At 28.8% G+C, this 17,171-nt stretch overlaps 1 protein-coding gene across 4 annotated transcripts in view; it reads left to right on the plus strand.

Moving 5' to 3' along the window:
- The window catches only part of LOC106684213 (protein sickie), a gene marked incomplete at its 5' end in the record, with an annotated part of 168,758 nt that overhangs the window by 48,517 nt on the left and 103,070 nt on the right, over positions 1-17,171 (plus strand). For 3 of the 4 annotated variants that reach the window (XM_067046039.1, XM_067046041.1, XM_067046042.1), the window contains 11 exon segments: positions 4,553-4,627; positions 4,715-4,790; positions 6,792-6,946; positions 7,149-7,312; positions 7,650-7,858; positions 9,564-9,777; positions 11,341-11,476; positions 13,347-13,373; positions 13,893-14,051; positions 14,136-14,239; positions 15,115-15,266. In XM_067046039.1, coding sequence (XP_066902140.1) covers positions 4,553-4,627; positions 4,715-4,790; positions 6,792-6,946; positions 7,149-7,312; positions 7,650-7,858; positions 9,564-9,777; positions 11,341-11,476; positions 13,347-13,373; positions 13,893-14,051; positions 14,136-14,239; positions 15,115-15,266 — 1,471 coding nt within the window. 4 annotated transcript variants of the gene reach the window in all.

Here is a 17,171-nt window from a genome sequence, read left to right on the forward strand (position 1 = left end):
TTTTGTCCATTTTTATGTAATTTTTCATTTATATTTATATGATTTTTAACACCACCGACGAGGTACGAATAACAAATGAGAACTTAGTTTCTGTCATGAATACAACAGTATAACAAAGCCGTGTACATTTATATATGTTTTTATTTCTTTTTAAATAATGTTTTCACTTATATTTACATAATTTTTAACCCTACCTTAGTTTTCGTTTTGTATCATATTATCCTACATTTTCGAAATATTTTCTGTTGTTTTTGTATCTCTTTTAGCCCTGATGAAGTCAAACAAAGTGGAGCGAAACGTCGACAAATAAATACGGTCAATTATTTATATATTTAACAAGTTAAATGCTATACATTATAATTACATGGTACAATGACTCATTATATATACATTTTTAGATAAAATTATTATATGAAAAATAGCTGATGGATAATGGTAGAGTTTATATGAACCTAACTTTAAACTATGAATAATTTTCTTTTCTAACAATCGATTCTTGATTCGAATGATTTAAACATTTTAACAATAGATCGATTGTGACTCGACAGATGAGCTATATAAGTTGAGGGTGCCCCCCCAAAAGGAATTTGTAGGATAGAGCCCGGCATCGATCGGAGCAGGCGCACTGGGCAGTCCCTCTCCTGACGTTCGCTCGCGGCAGTTGTCTTCTAGTCTGTATCTGTTAGTGTTTGTGTTTGTTGTGTATTCCTCTCCCTGTGTCTGTCTCTATCACAACGGTTTGTTTACATATCTTTCTCTGCCAAAATATATACACCGCTATTTAAATATGTATTATTAAGGCAACTAAAGCAATTGACAAGTATATTCAATTTAATCACAAATTCATCAAAAGTGACTTACTACTAAACAATTGACAACTTGATAACGACAAAAAAAAAAAAAGAACCAAAACACCATTCGCTATTTGCTTACATTAAAATTAAATAAACACAATTTAATATAGTTTATTTGTTAATATTTTTCTTTAATCAGCTTTTATTTATATAAAGTTATAAGGATATCGAATTATGTTGTTAAGGAATGATGGCTTATGGATCTACAGCCTTCTGAATTATTCATGGCTTGATTCACTAGTCATTGGTGATAAATTACACAGCCTTATTTACAATGTCCGGTCTGTTATGTAATTTTTTTTTTATTTATATTTTCCTACAAAAATATGATAATTGATTTGTGTTTTCCTGACCCTGATCTTGTTTATATCTGCTATTACTTGAAATTTCTATGTGAGTTTACAATGAAAGTGTTAAAATATATAATTACATGACAAATGTATTATATTATTTTTCATGTAATGCTATTCCATTACTGGAAGATAAAATAATAAATAACCATTTATCAATTATTATATTTAAATAACCATTTATCAATTTAATAGATAATTTAATTTATAAAAAAAGATATAACAAAATTAGGTGTGTATATGAAACTGTCAAACCCATTATCACAAACATAAAATTTTCTTTTCTTATGAAACTACAAGTTTTCATTTACTCTACTTCTTATTTTTTTCCCCTTTGTATTATTAATTTATGACATTGCTTAATTATTTTCTAATAACTTTATATTATCATTTATCTTTATTTCTCTTTTTAAATTGCAAAATCCTACTTTCTAAACTTATTCTCTTTTCTGCCTTTTACCGATCCCACATTCTTCCTTCTAAATTACATATTTATGTAATCTATAATAATGTTTTACATGTTATGCTTACCATTTAGTATCATTTATTATGTCTCCTAATTTAATTAAATTAATAGATATTTTCAATTATATATGTTTTGATGTATTTGTTCACTGTATTATGTTGGTTAATAATTCTTTATGTACTTATTTTTATCCTCTTTACTATTTTATTTAAATTTTTTGATTTTTTTTTTTTTAACTTTTTTTTACTTTTACATTGACTCTAACTTCTTTGTATCTTTTTATTATAGCCCTAATGAATACCTACAATGTCGGTCAAAACTTCAGCAGAAAATAAAAAAATCGTTAATACTGTATTTTCATCCTTCTTGACCGCATCCCTAACCATTTTCGAAATATTTCTCTATTAAAATTGATTTAAAATACATTTTGGTATTTTCTTTAATTGACTTAAACTTCTATGAACTAAATTTGTAAATTTAAAACAAAAAAATATGTATTTTTCAAAATTGGAGGAAGATAGTCCAGGTGGCGGTCAATAAAGGTATTAAAACAGTAAAAAAAAAAACTATTTATTGTTAACCAAAGTTTTGCCCCACTTTGCAGGGCTTCATCAGGGCTAAATGAGAAAACAAGATACAAACATTTTGGAATTAACAGAATATTAAAAATAAAAAACAATTGTTAAGTTTATAAAGTATATAGAAAAACTAAAAATAATAAAAATATGAGGAAATATACTTGTAGGTAGACTACATGTATATTAAAACTAGTTTTGCAGTTGTATATTACATTATATATAGTTAATGAGTAGTCTCCTACTATTTATGTGTCTAGATCTGTATTGAGAACTTATATCACATCTGGTTATATTTATTAGCAACTTGTTTCCAGTCTACCTACAAGTATATTTCTTCATATTGTTATTATTAATATTTTATTATTTGTAGTTTTTCTATATTCTTAATTGTCAAGTTTATAGTTTTGAAATGTTTTTTATTTTTAATGTTCTGTTAATTCCAAAGTTTTTGTATCTTGTTTTCTCATTTAGCCCAAATGAAGCCCTATAAAATGTGGCAAAATGTTGGTTAACAATAAATAGTATTCTTTTACTATTTTGATAGCTTTATTGACCGCCACCCGAACTATCTTCCTCCAATATACTTCATACGGTCAACTATCTTCCAATATTTCTTTAAGTTTTTTTTCTTTTTTAAATGGAGGACGATTTTCTTTTTTAAACTTTTGTCCCCTAGGGATATATTCTTCAATCGAAATATAAATGACTTTTGATTTGAAGAAAATTAATTTAAAAATGATAATTTTTATATAAATATTCAAGAGTAAATATTTCTTTATAAAAATAAACTTATACTTACATATTAAAAAAAAATAAAGAAACAAAAGATTAAACCTAATCTCTATTTTCAAAATAGTTCTGCCTTGAAGTGAATTCAAAATATATTTTGGTATTTTATTTAATTAAGTTAAAATTCTGGAAACAAAATTTGTAAATTTAAAAAAAAAATATTTCTCTGATTCTTTGACATCTCTGGGATATACTATTTAATCAAAATTGGAATGATGACTTTTAATTTTTAAAATAAATTTAACAATAATAGTTTTTATAAAAATTAAAAAAAAAAAATTACTACAGTTAAAACAATGTTTGATGTGAAATGTTCATTGTGTGATTTACTTTGTTTATTAGTTTTTATTATGTATTGACTCATGCGAAATAAAGCACTGATTTTATCATTTCCTGGTAAATGTTTATGGTAACGTCAGCATTCGTTTATTATAAGTGTTTGTATAGTAATAATTTCAAATATCAAACTCACAAACATGCTTAAAAACATAAAATAAACCGATTAGCGCTAAATTTCAAACAGCATCTAAGTTTTTACAGCATTTAGTTTAATTTATATAATTATTGATATATCATCGGCAGAGTTGGGTAAAAACTAACATTAGCATTTTTTCCTGGACAATTTTAACTGTACTTTTATCGGAACTAGTTTTGGCTACAGGTGTATTATAAAAAAAAATATTTCTTTTAGTTTTATTATAAAAAAAAATTCAATATCAAAAATGAATTTATATAAGTCTATTTGTTTTTTTTATTCCCTATGATAATAATTGTAAATTGGGTACTCTTAATTGGGCAAAAATCTGGCTGTCAAGCATGATTCTGACCAAATCACCTCCTTGCACAACCGTTGTTTGTGTAAGAGTACTCCTGTAGTAACAGTACTTCCTTACAAAGTACTGTACCCCTGACCCTTCATGGGATCTTGTGGTACAGATTTTAATGATAATAATAGAAAATAAATTGCAATTGTCATATCTACTTCTATCGCATGAACTCTTCTTTTATTCATATTTTTTTATATATTATTATTTCATATGATACAACTAGTTATATTACTCTGTAGAAATTGAAACGAAATTACTTAGCTAATGAAAGTTATAAATTTTAATCAAATTATTAAATCAGGATTTATATTTATAAAGAAAAAAGAAGTGTAGATAGTTGACCATGGATTAATAATTGGAGAAGATGGTTGGGGGAGGGAGGATGCGGTCAGCGAAAATAACATAAATAAACAACTGCAGAACGCACTTCCCTTCCTCCCCTCCCCCTGACCATCTCCAATTATAAAGAAAAAACTTTGTTTAAATCCTTATTAAATTATTACGTATAATTAAACATTGTTTAATTATTCTTATGAATCATTATGTAATTATAATTATTTAATCATTATGTTTGATTATAAACTTCTTTTAAATTTAATTATTAAGTTATGATCAATAATAAAATTTATTTAATTGTAGTTAATCTATTATTCTATCAAATTATGTATAATGATAAACTTTGTTGCAGAGGTGTAAAGGCAGGATCGAATTTCATCAAGGATAACCATCTCCGTAACGGTCTCGAACCAAAAAATAATATCCAGTGAGTTTTAATAATTTTATTCTTATAATTCCACTGATGATAAAACTTTTTTTTTTATTACTACTGATTTTATTTTATTTTATTTAGTAATGAAATCAACAGTTCGAGAAAGTGTGGCAATGCTGAGTTAGATCTGTCCGGAACGGAAGGCCATCACCTGAAGGTACTTATCGATTCATTTAAAATAATTAAATTTGAATGAGTGAGAAATCATTGGTTTAAAGTTTCTGATACCTTTGGACATTGTATATTATTGTATTTAAGTTCTTTGTCGATGAACTGTAGCAAAAGCACTAGTATCACACTACACCGGTAATGGACACTTTGAAATTGATATTCAAAGACAAAGGATTTTAGGCGCTCTATAATCTTCTGTTGTGCCTCTGATAGCTACTGTAGACCAGAAGTGGGCAAAAATTAGCTATAGTTGAAACTAAAAGCTAAAATTGCCATGGATACGATAGTTATTTATGAATGGTTCATTCATGAATAAGGGTCGTATCCATGGCAACTTTAGTTATTATTTTCAACTATAGCTAATTTTTGCCCAACTCTGCTACAGGCCCCCTAGAACTTCAATTATAAATCAAGTTTATCTGTAACTGAAGTTAGTTATCCATTACCATTTTTTGCATGTTTTAATCCATAGGAATAAATAGCTATCCTCATCCATTTTTACCTATTAATAATTTAATTTTGAAAAAGTGGTTGTTTTCCTCATAGTCTTCAGTTATCCATCCTTCATATGCACTGCATATTTTTTATCCAATTGTTTGAGGTCCTAAATCATAATATATTAAATATGCACTTTTTCACTCTTGTGTTATTTAACATAAAACAACCATAATACCACAGTCTGAAACAAACACATAATACTGTGGAGGTTATTTTAGGACCCCAATAGAATTTTTGCATTTCTTACTCATTTCACTATAGTGAGAATAAATGGCGGGATTTGTGGAATATATTTTTAAAATATTTAAATAGAAAAAAGGTAATTTATTATTCCATTGTTGTTAAATGATCGCAATCGCACCTGGATATGAGTTATCTGTTTCTTCCAAATCAGTCTCCTCGCCAGCACAATTCTTATCCTATCCTAAATGGTTTCTAAGACATTCTTCATAATATCTGGACTAAGTGTTTAAAAATAAGATCGATGGGTCATTTATCTTCTCGTTATGGCTTTTTGGAAAAGTCACTGAGCGACTCGAAAATTGAAGATTATTTTCATAAAATTTCACTAGAAAAAGATCTTGTGGAGTCATTAGAGACTCCAGTGGTTTATGACACAGAAGAAAAACTTCTACGAGAAGAGAAATAAAAAACGAAGAGAAAGAAAACTTTAAAAGAGAAATAGTAATAAGGAAAGAATATAAAAATTAACTAAGATATAATAAAATAACTTATAGATTTAAAAAAGGAAATTTATTTATGTATTAAAATATCCATATGGTCTCACACTGTTTATTTTTTTATAACTCTTATGTTTCAGAAATGCAAGAAGCTATTTATATAACAGAAAATATTAAATTAACTATACTGTTAATTTCAGATCAGATACAAGAAATTTGAACCAGCATTATGCTGAAATTTTAAGAAAAATTAATTTGTGATCAAAATGTTTATATATAAGATAAATAATATATAATTAAATTCAGTAGATTTTTAATACTGAAATGAATAAGTATATAAAAATTGGAAATACAATGAGAATATGGCAAACCTGATACGTGAGGTTAAACAATGCGTTGTTGATAAAGTGATAGAAAGTGTTAACTGAATAGAATTAGAACAAGTGAAATTGGATAATAGAAGGTAATTTAACACGTTACGATCAAAGTTAATTGATTGGTGATTTTTTAGGTTATTGACTAAGATATATTTTGACAAAGGCAGAATAGCCTGCAACATTTTAATGATGTTGCTAGCTATGATGTTGTAAATAAGGTAGGATAATCTATAATTCACAATATTTTTAAAATAATTTTAAATTACCAGAATGTAATTAAAATTGTTAATCAATAGATCTTTGAGAATGGCCAAAACATAGGAGTTAACAGAAAATAAACAGTGTGAGACTATATTATAATTGATAAATAAACCTGCCTCAAACTAGAAATTAATTTATATTTTTTCCATCATTTTAACATTTATTTTCCAGTCTAACCGGATTGTCAACGGAAGGAGTGGGGACGGGGGGCGAGGGGAGGGGCCGCCCTCGCCAGCCCAGCCCCACCCGGTTGTCTACAGGGTCATCGGCTCCAGGCACATAAAGAAAGCCGACAGCAGTCAACAGACGGATACCAGTGCTTTCAGGTAGTTATCTATTATCTTATTACCCTTTTTTATTAGTTCAGAAATACAAAGATATAGTTGAAAATTATCTAAAACTCATTCTCCTGTAAAATTACAGTTTCGTAACATGGTGTCTTTCACTTTAGATGTATCGATATATTTTCTATTATCTTATTACTTCCTTGTATTAAAGCTTCTATTCAATGTAAAACTTACATTTCAGACAAGTCTGTCCATCGAATCAGTGGAAAAGTAGCAGCCTACCAAGAGGCGATAGTAGAAGTGACCTCGACAGGCGAGAAGTTGAAGGCAGGTCAAGGGAGAAGAGAAGCCAGCAGCCATCTAACGGTGTTCAGAGGAAGCAGGATAAGAAGAGGAGCAATGCGGGTAATTTTATTATTCTTTATTGTTAATATTTTTATTATTTATGAACAGTGTTTGCTAGAAGTCTTGGTGAGGTATTGAGAATCAGAGTGGATTATCTAGGAGTTTGAAGATTCAGACAGTTGTATGCCATGCCATTAGTTGACTATGTAAAGAATGTTATTAATTGCAAAATCAATTAGGATATACCCAGTTTAACAGATAGTCCAAAATGTTTCTGATCTCAAATTGCGAGAGCAAGAGTGGATCAGGTGTTCACATTGTCTTTGCTAACTGCTATGTAAATGTTAATTGAAATAAAAGAATTAAATCTAAATCTTTTTTGTCGAACAATTTTCAGGATCCAAAGAGGAATTAGATGTTGATTATTGTAATGAGGAAAGAACAACCAAAGGAGGTAGCAGCAGCGGGAGCAGCAGCAGTAGCAGTAGTGGAAGCAAAAGCAAGAACCGTGGAGTGCCCCCAACATTTGGCTACGTCAAGAGGTCCATCAACGGCAGTGTCAGCGACTCAAGGACAGCTCAAGTCGCGGGAGTTCCAAGGACGAAGGTTTGTACTTTATGATGTTTTTGATCTTAATATCTACTTCTATAATACAATGGAATTTCTCTTGATGACCATCTCTCATTAGCAGACAGTTTTATTTTCCTAGCATCGTAACGTTTACTTAACATTGTTTTTAATTTCTGCTAACCAAATCTTCCAATGAATGGACACGGACACAAATTTAGTCCATTTTCTTTCCAAAAAAACTCACTCTTAACTTAATTCCTATGTTTCACACCTGTTGTCTATGGGATGCTTGGATCATTAATAGTTTAAATAAGCTTTTTAAAACCTACTATTGGGAGTGGGTAACTCAATGGTAAGGCACTGGTCTACTAACTCTAAGGACCCGGGTCAAGTCCGGCTGTAGAAGATAATTATTTTCTGTTTCACTGTAGCCGCGAGTTTGGGAGCCCTCTGAGGTCCACTCAGCCTCATGAAGTTACCCTTAATTGAGTAAAAATCTGACCGTCCAGCATGATTCTGACCAAATCACCTTTCAATTGTTATTTAGTAACAATTGAACAAAGTGTCCTGATTTTGCTTAGATTCTGAAATATTGTTCTAAATTCTAAAAGTCAACTTTATGAGCTTAAATTTGATTGCTCATAAACATCTATACGTGTATACTCTCTGAGTTGTTTAATAACTAATTTTTTTTTTCATTATTACGAAAAATAATCACTTATTAATCAAATAAATCTAGGAACCTACTACTGCTATGATTTACTTTATGATAAAACCATTTTATTTTCTTATAAAAATCGTTTTAAGTGAAACAATAATAATTTATAGGCAAAATTATTTAACCAACTTTTTAACTTAAATCAAGATGGCTGACGTTTCGGTTATAGTGTCAAGAATATCATATAACAGTTCAAAAAAACTATAATTTCACGAAATCAATTCCCAAAAATTAATTTTACCATCAATTATGAGTAAATAACGATAAATATGGGAGTGAATAGCTCAGTGTTCTAACTCAGCTAGTCACCCTCTGAGTTCCACCCAGCCTCACGAAGTGGGTACCCTTAATTGGGTAAAAATCTGGCAGTCGAGCCCGATTTTGACCACATCACCTCCTTGCACAACTGTTGGTTTAGTAACAGTATTTCCTTACAAAGTCAAAGTACTGCACTTTATACAACCCTTTATAGGTTGGAGCAGTAAAGATTTAATTTTAATTTTTATTAGTTCACAAGTAAATGTTTGAATATTCAGTTTTTATATCACCTTATAAACAGATAAATTGTAAATGCTGGTGACGTTTACTGTGACTTTAAAAAAAGAAAAAATTTATTAAAATAGCACAAAAAAAAATGTTAACTTTGAAAGGAAAAGTTAAACTGATAAAAGTTATTGAAAAAGATTAATGTTAATTACTCATTTTAATGTAGGAAAAATACCAGGAGCTGATACATTTTTAAAAAAAATTTACTGTTGCCATAATCTGGACAATATCAATTTTGTAAATCTTTTTTGAAAAAAAAAAAGTGATCTAATTGGAAAGTTAGTGTATAAGTGGTTTTGTCAAGAAACAATGGCCAACATACAGATTAGTGGACCTTTGCCAAGAATGAATTTAATGCATTTCTTGAGTTAAAATTAATCATGAAAGTAGTTATTTTATTATTAGAAATTTTATTTTGTTTTTATGTTTGTTTACTATCGCAGTCAGAACCCTATAAGTGTTATCTTTCATTTAAAGGTGAAAGTATCCGGAGGCACTCAGACAGAATATTCACTAAGCCCTCAGCTGTCAGCAGGGACCAGAGAGAGGTTGATGATGGCCTCTCCAAAGCCGAGGCACATCGACGGCTCGCTCTCTGACTCAAACTATGCCGAGATCTCGAGTCCGTACGGCTCCTGGTTAAGGCATAGTGGAGCATATACTGCATCGCTTCCAGCTAGGACAACTAATGGTAAGATAACTAACACTCAATGATCAGTAACTTGGTATTTATTTAGTCTTGTGTTTCTTTACAAGTGGCTTACAATTTCTTTATAGAATAAAAAGTTTTAAATCTAAGAATAGTTTTCTTTATAATCTAAGTACATCGGTGAGGAAATGATATTTAGGAGTCTCATTTCTATCGGGATCTCATCCTTTCAACCTTCTAAATTCTGTTAATATTCAAATCATTAAATTATATTCCACACTTCTGCACCAGAAAGGTTTAACTAATATAATATAAATATTTAGTGATTTTGATAAAAATAAAAACCAATTAATATTTACACACATTATGTAAATATTAATTAAAAATTTGTATAAAATAACTTGTATAACAAATTTTTTTTTCCCAATATGATAGCTCTACGTACATAGCTCTCTTTGTCGAAATGTTGGTGTGTTATATATTTTTAAATAAACGTAAATACGAAAAGTAAAAAATTACTAAATATTTATATCATATTATTAAAGTTCAAGGCATGCCTGGTCTTACCGTAAACAGCTAGCAAATTTATTATAACTTTTTCAAATTTTCATCAGTCTATTTTAATTTAGATTCATTAATCTATAATTTTCAATTTATTTTGTTTTCTCACGAGTTATGTTTATATGTATATTATTTTAAAGTTAAGTATGTATTTATTTAATTATATGAGAATCAATATCCAGCACTTTTCAATTTTTTTATTTTTTGTAGAAAAAACAATTTCTTTTATGTTTTTCTTTTTTTATTTAATGTAAAACTTGTTCTAAACTTATTTTAATTTTTTTAGTATTTTTATTAGTTTATTTTACTCAGTGGTAAATTTTAATTTCACTATTATTATTTTTTTCTCTACTTGTTTATTTTTATTATAAATTTATGTATTTATTTAATTAATTATATAAGAATATGTATTCAGCACTTTTCAAATCAGAATTTTTATAGGAAAAAAAAATGTTTTTATATTTTTCATAATATTTATTATCGATTGTAATTTTAATTTGGGATGAAGATATGGTCATTGAAGTAGTAATGATCACAAATAAGTAAAAGTTATTTTGATTTTATTTGTGCTGAAATTTCAGTCTGAATCTACATGCAGTCAATCATCATGAAGGTTTGAAATTTAGGCAGAAATGTTGGCACAAATAAAATATATCACTTTGTCTTTGACTGCCATCAAAACAGCCCTGACGAAGCCCTGAAACGTGGGGTGAAACGTTGGCTCAATAAAATAGTATAATTATCTACTATTTGAGTTTTGTTTTTTTTTACCCCCCCCCCCCCCCCATACCATATTCCATTAAAATAAAATATATGTTTCGCTTTTTTGTGTTCGTCACTATTCCACTGACCACACCACACCCATCTCCTCGTATCTTTTTTTTTTTTTCTCTTTTTGTCCCTTTTTATATTTCTTAAATATTTTCCAGTTTATTATTATTTAATTGGAAGTTTCCAATTAGTAATGAAAGTATATTATTTTGTTTTATTGCTATTTTAATTTTCCTTGCCTAATTGATTTATATTGGGGTTTAAACTGTCCAGTCGTAGGCGCTATGATAGAGGCCGAAAGCATTGAGTCCTTGCCCGCACAGCTGCACCATCGAGCTAGTCTTACCCACGCGAGGCTCATTGGCTCCCCTGCAACAGCTCCAAGGCTCAGTCGAAGTAACAGTATCAGGTACGTTAGTATATTATTAAAATAAATATAAAGCATGCCGATTCTGTAGGTTCGGCATTGTCAACTGTATTACTTTCAAACTGTGTAAATATCTATCAATATTTATTTTATTACAGAATGTTAGAGGAGCATGAATCTAAGAATGCATCTTCATGTTAGTTTTAATGTTTTGTTAGTTTATTTTTTTAGTGATAAGTGAATTGTATCCAGAAAAAAATTCTTCAATTCACTTCTTTCTACTAACTTTTTCTTGTGTTTTATTGATTTTGATTATTAGACTGCTAGTATATGATTATTACTATAAATAAACTAAGTAGTCTGGTTTCATAAGACTTCTATTACTGTCACTAACCAATGTTTTTTTCTTTTTCCTTTTCTTGGCCAACAACTCCACAGTCAGCTATTAGCTCATCATCATTTGTTATTTTCCTTTGAATATTATTTTTTTTTATTTATGATTAATCTTCATTATTTGTAGTTATAATAGTCCAGGGTTGTTGTTGTTCTTTAGGGCGTAAAACCCAATGGTCATTAACGCCCAGGTTTTATATTTTATTTTCCTAAATTTAAATTTAACTATGTTCGAGTTTAATGTTTAAATCTTGCACAATAGGTTTTTCCTTCTTAGAAAACTTAATATCAATTTTATTCTTTTTTCATCATCATCCAGCGTCCCTGGTATACCCGGGCTCACTCCTAATCTATTCAAATCCGCAGCACAGAAATGACATTCCTGAAAGATGTGGTTGACTGTAGTGTGTACTATTACAATATTGACATTTTGGCAGTGGCTCCTTATTGATCAGATAGGTATGAGACAGATTCGTATGTCCTATTCTCAATCTAGTTATTGTAATCTCCTCCCTGCGATCGGAAAGATTTGATGTGGCACATGATTTAGTTATTTTTTTAGTTTTTAGTCTGTTTGGTGGACTCTCACTCCACATGGACTGCCAACTATCCGATATTTCATTTTTCAGTGGAAGGCCTATTTCTTGGGTTGTCAGAATCCCCTGACCTGGAAGAGCAAATGCTTGCTTGACTGCAACGTCCACCAGCTTATTCCCAGCAATCCACATGTGACCAATAGTTCATGTTTATAGCATTTTAAATAGGGGATGCCTTTTGCAAGAGACTATATCCCCCACCTCCCATTATCAAATGTAAAAAAACAAAACAAAAACAAATTGTTACAGTAATCATGCAAGGCCAACTGGGTAGATATGGTAATATAGAAATAAAAAAAAAAACAAAAGAGCACCATATAAACACTATAGACCCCTTCATCACCAAAACTCATCTTGTAGTGTCAGTTTCAGTGAAATATGTCGATAAAATTGGCAGATTGCAGCCAAATGCAAGCTGCAAGCTGTCATAAGATTCCTTCTCGCAAAAAGAAAACTAAAACTAAAATTTTCAGAAATATGCACCATTTTTGTTGACTCCTCATCGTATTCATAAAATATTATATAAAATATACAAATCCTGAAATCGCAGCCTTAGAAATCATTTGAAGCCACATATGCAAATGGAACCGAACAAAATTTTTTTTTTCCATGTTTTTAAGCTATATTGATAATTTTTTCATTCCATAATAAAAACCCAAGAATATCCATATATATTATATATAATATTCATATAGAAGTATGCTAGTTCTTGAGTTGATATTGTGAAATGAAAATTTTTGAAAAAATTATTGGAATAGCTTATAAAACATAATTTCATGAAAATCTTGGTTGTATCCTTATTGTATATGTGTGTTCATTTAATGTTTATATTATTATCTGAAATTTTTTCATATTTATTTTAACTGCATGTAAGAAATGTCAAAGCATGTATAATAGTTGTTTTAATGTGTTATACTTTTCAGCTATCTCAGAGATCGGACGTTCCCAAGGTAGGGATTGATATTAAAACATGGCTTTTATGTCCATTTTTGCAATTATCGCTTTTCTTTCTCTTTTTTTTTCTATATCTTTATTATTATTATTTATTTTATTTCAAGCACAGTTGTGTTAGTCCCGACTCATCATCACGACCAATGTACAATTTTTTGATTCTGTCATTCATATTATTAGTTATTTTTTTATCAATATTCATATTATATGCTTAAGCAATTTTTATTTCTCGCATAGTTTTGTATATATGCAGTTTTTAAAGCACCGTGAGCATGTAAAAACTTTGATTTATTAAAAAATTGTTTCATTGCATGATTCAGTCGAAAGTTTCTCAATGAATAATTCGATCATTTCATCATCAATCATCGGTAGTTCATTGCGTTTTGACTTCTTTTTTTTTTTTTCCCCACTTATTTTCGGATTTTTTAAAAAAAGAAAATATTTTTTTTGTTTTATTTCAATTTTTTTACTTGATGCTATCTTAAATATATTTTATGTTATTTATTTTTCTTTTACAGATCGACTAAATCAGAAAAACTTTATCCTTCTATGCTACAACGTTCGGAAGAAGTAGAACCTTACTATAGCATACCTTATAATATCGGTGTAGGGCATCACCATTCGTCGCAACCCACCAGCCCGACCCCAAGTCAGCTTTCTCAAGGAGCTCCCAATAGGTACAAATAATACACTAAATATAAATATAAAATTTTGTAAATATATTTTAAAAAAAAATTACACCTCTTTTTGTTTTGTTTTAGGTTTAATTATCCAATATCTCCTGTAAGTTCTTCACCCTCTAGTCATGGAATGAGCCGTAACTACATTGGCATCATGACGAAAATGAATTCGAAAGATGATGATGGTAATCATTTATTATTATAAAATTATTGAAAAAAAAAACATTTATCTAAAAATTCATAAATTTAGAGATGATTTGCTATTATTTTTTCTTTATTGTTATTATAATGAATCATTTTTTTAAACTCTTTATAGTAGAGGACTAAGTTTTCTCATGTTTTTTTTGTGTAACAGCTACAAGGCCTTATATATAGTATGTAAAAAATTTATGCTAGCCGATTTACAATGGAACATATTTGACCCTCCGTCTGTTGAGTGCCAAACATTTGGAAATGATACATATCTGTCCTACTTACTAATTGTTGTTTTTATGGAAAATTTTTTTACAAAAAAATTTAGCAAATAACATAGAATTTTCCACAGAAGCAGTGGTCACACGGCACTAAATATGTATTATTGATTCACAAGCTATTATCCTTCTTCGTAAATAATTAAGATCATTGACTGGGCTTGGGTAGACTCTTCATTTAATTTAACCCCTAACAAACAAATCCAGTGATGTCAGATCTTGTGAGCATGATAACATATATCTAGAGCCATTCAGCCACTTTTGGTGAGTAAGAAAGATGCCGAGCCTGTCTTAATGTTCCAGATAATCACTTGGAACAACATTTAATATGAAAGTTAATGTTTACGTTTTATTAATAAAGTATTTGTAGCATTTATTAATTTATTTAATATTACCTTCTTAAATCATAATAATGAAAATCTTTCGACGGAAATATCTTCTTAACAAAACGTCAATGGACCTTGGATAACTTTATCTTGTTTTGAGATCCTTAATTCATATTTTCAGTAAGGACACTTAACCCTGTATTATATATTAATGAGCTAATAAAAATAAATTTTCTCAAAATTCTATTTGCTTGTATTCTGTAGTACACGGTTCAGCTGTCAGCCTTGTTTCGACCGCCTCATCACTGTACAGTACACCTGAAGAGAAGCAAGCCCACGAAGTGAGGAAGCTTCGTAAAGAATTGTCCGAAGCTCAGGAAAAAGTCCATACGCTCACAAACCAGCTGTCGACAAACGTGAGTACTACGAATTTTTCAATTGTGTGTCAGTTTGTCTTATTATGTGTTTTTCTTTGTACTTACTTTTTTTGGTAAAATGTCGGGAAGACTTTTTTAATGTTTTTTTTATTATAAGTTTTGATTATTTATATATTTATTTTAATTGTCGTATGGAACAAGTTGTATTTATTTTGTTGTATACTTTTTTGACTGATGGATGTATGTCAATATATTAAACTATTTTATAGGTTTCATAAATGAATTATTTATTATTTTACTGTTGTTAAAGTTCCTCTTTCAATTCGAATTATTTTTACTCTGAATTTTTAAATCAACTTCTATGTAAGATTATTGTTTATTTATAGAAAGATGGTTTTTAGAAAAATAAATTATAATATTAGTTATTGTATGTTATAAAACAAGTTTTAATTATCAAGACTAATAAGATAGTCCATTGTATATAAGTATCAAAAAAGATCCGTCGTCTTGTATCAGTTATGGTAAAATATTTTACTTCTTTATATTTTTCCGTACAGAGTAGTGTAAAACTAAGTTTTGCCTTGTGAACAAAAATCAACGAAATTTTGCACTATTTTGTTTTTTAGAAAAATTTAATCTATACCATCTCCATGAAAAATTCATCTTCCACCATTTGAAACAGCATAAAATTAACTTATGATGCACTGGCAAAAATTTTATTAACATGTAATTTTAACGTGCAGTTTCAAGAAAAAAAAATGCTTAAACACATGTTTTGACTCTTTTTGACCCTATTTAATATGTCTTTATATAGCCTTGAGATATGTAATAAAAATATATTACAAAATTATATTACTTACATGGTGGACAAAATAGATAAATTATGCAGGTGAAATATAATATGTAAACTAAAACATGAAAATTGTGAAATATTTACATTGGGGATACATGTTCAAACTAGAATAGCCCAAAGTATTGTTAGTTGCAAAAGAATTAAATATAAAAATACTATAACACTATTTCAATGAGGTATAACTATAAATTTAAGTCACAAATTTTATTATAAATCCTAAAACTTTTGATAATGAAAAATATGTTATAAAAAATAAAACTTATGCTATATACATACAACCAAGATTATAAAAAGATACAGAAAATTTAAATTGGATATAAAAATCTTTAGTTAATTAAAAATATAAGAAATGAAGTTACACATTATGAAAACAAGGACTAATCATTAACCATTGTGTGGTAACAAAAAAATAAATGTGTTCATGTTCTCACTAGTTCCTGAAGGAACTCTTATACTCTTCCAAATGATGACGGATAAAATTTTAATTGAATGTTCTTATTTAGATAATTTTTCATTAAAAAAAAAAAAAATGCACAAATTTTGTAATTTATTACTCACAGAAAGTTCTCTTTATGGCTTTTGTGTTCTTAAACTTAGCTCTACTCTACTCTTACTGTACCAAAAAATATAAACAAGAAAAATAATTTAACCTAAATGACGTTAGGTGGAATAGTATATATTAGAGTAAGGAAGAGGGAAACAAAATATAGATTATCACCATCTACAGGAGTTCTTTTATGCTTAGAATAGGAGTGATGCAGTTGGAACTTTGTGGAAATGCCATTTAATATCAAAAAAGAAAATAAATTTCTGAAAAACATTTTATATTACATTGCTAATTTTGAAGACAGAATATACAAAAGTCTATTGGTCCTAAAGAATTTCAGCATTTAAACCTTGGCGATTTTACATCGTTAGTCTCAAAGTGAATAGTCATAATGTTGTATTAACATATGTTTACGCTTTAAAATTTAAGTCTTTCACTAATTCTCAAACTGCTGTAGTGTTCACCCATATTTTATTAATATTTCCTCCGATATATGCGTTGTAATCTAATATTGTTACCTGTCTGTTCCTCTCCATTCTATAAA

The sequence above is a fragment of the Halyomorpha halys genome, unplaced genomic scaffold, assembly GCF_000696795.3.
Source record: "Halyomorpha halys isolate HHAL.00 unplaced genomic scaffold, Hhal_1.1 Scaffold557.1, whole genome shotgun sequence".
Lineage (NCBI taxonomy): Eukaryota > Metazoa > Arthropoda > Insecta > Hemiptera > Pentatomidae > Halyomorpha > Halyomorpha halys.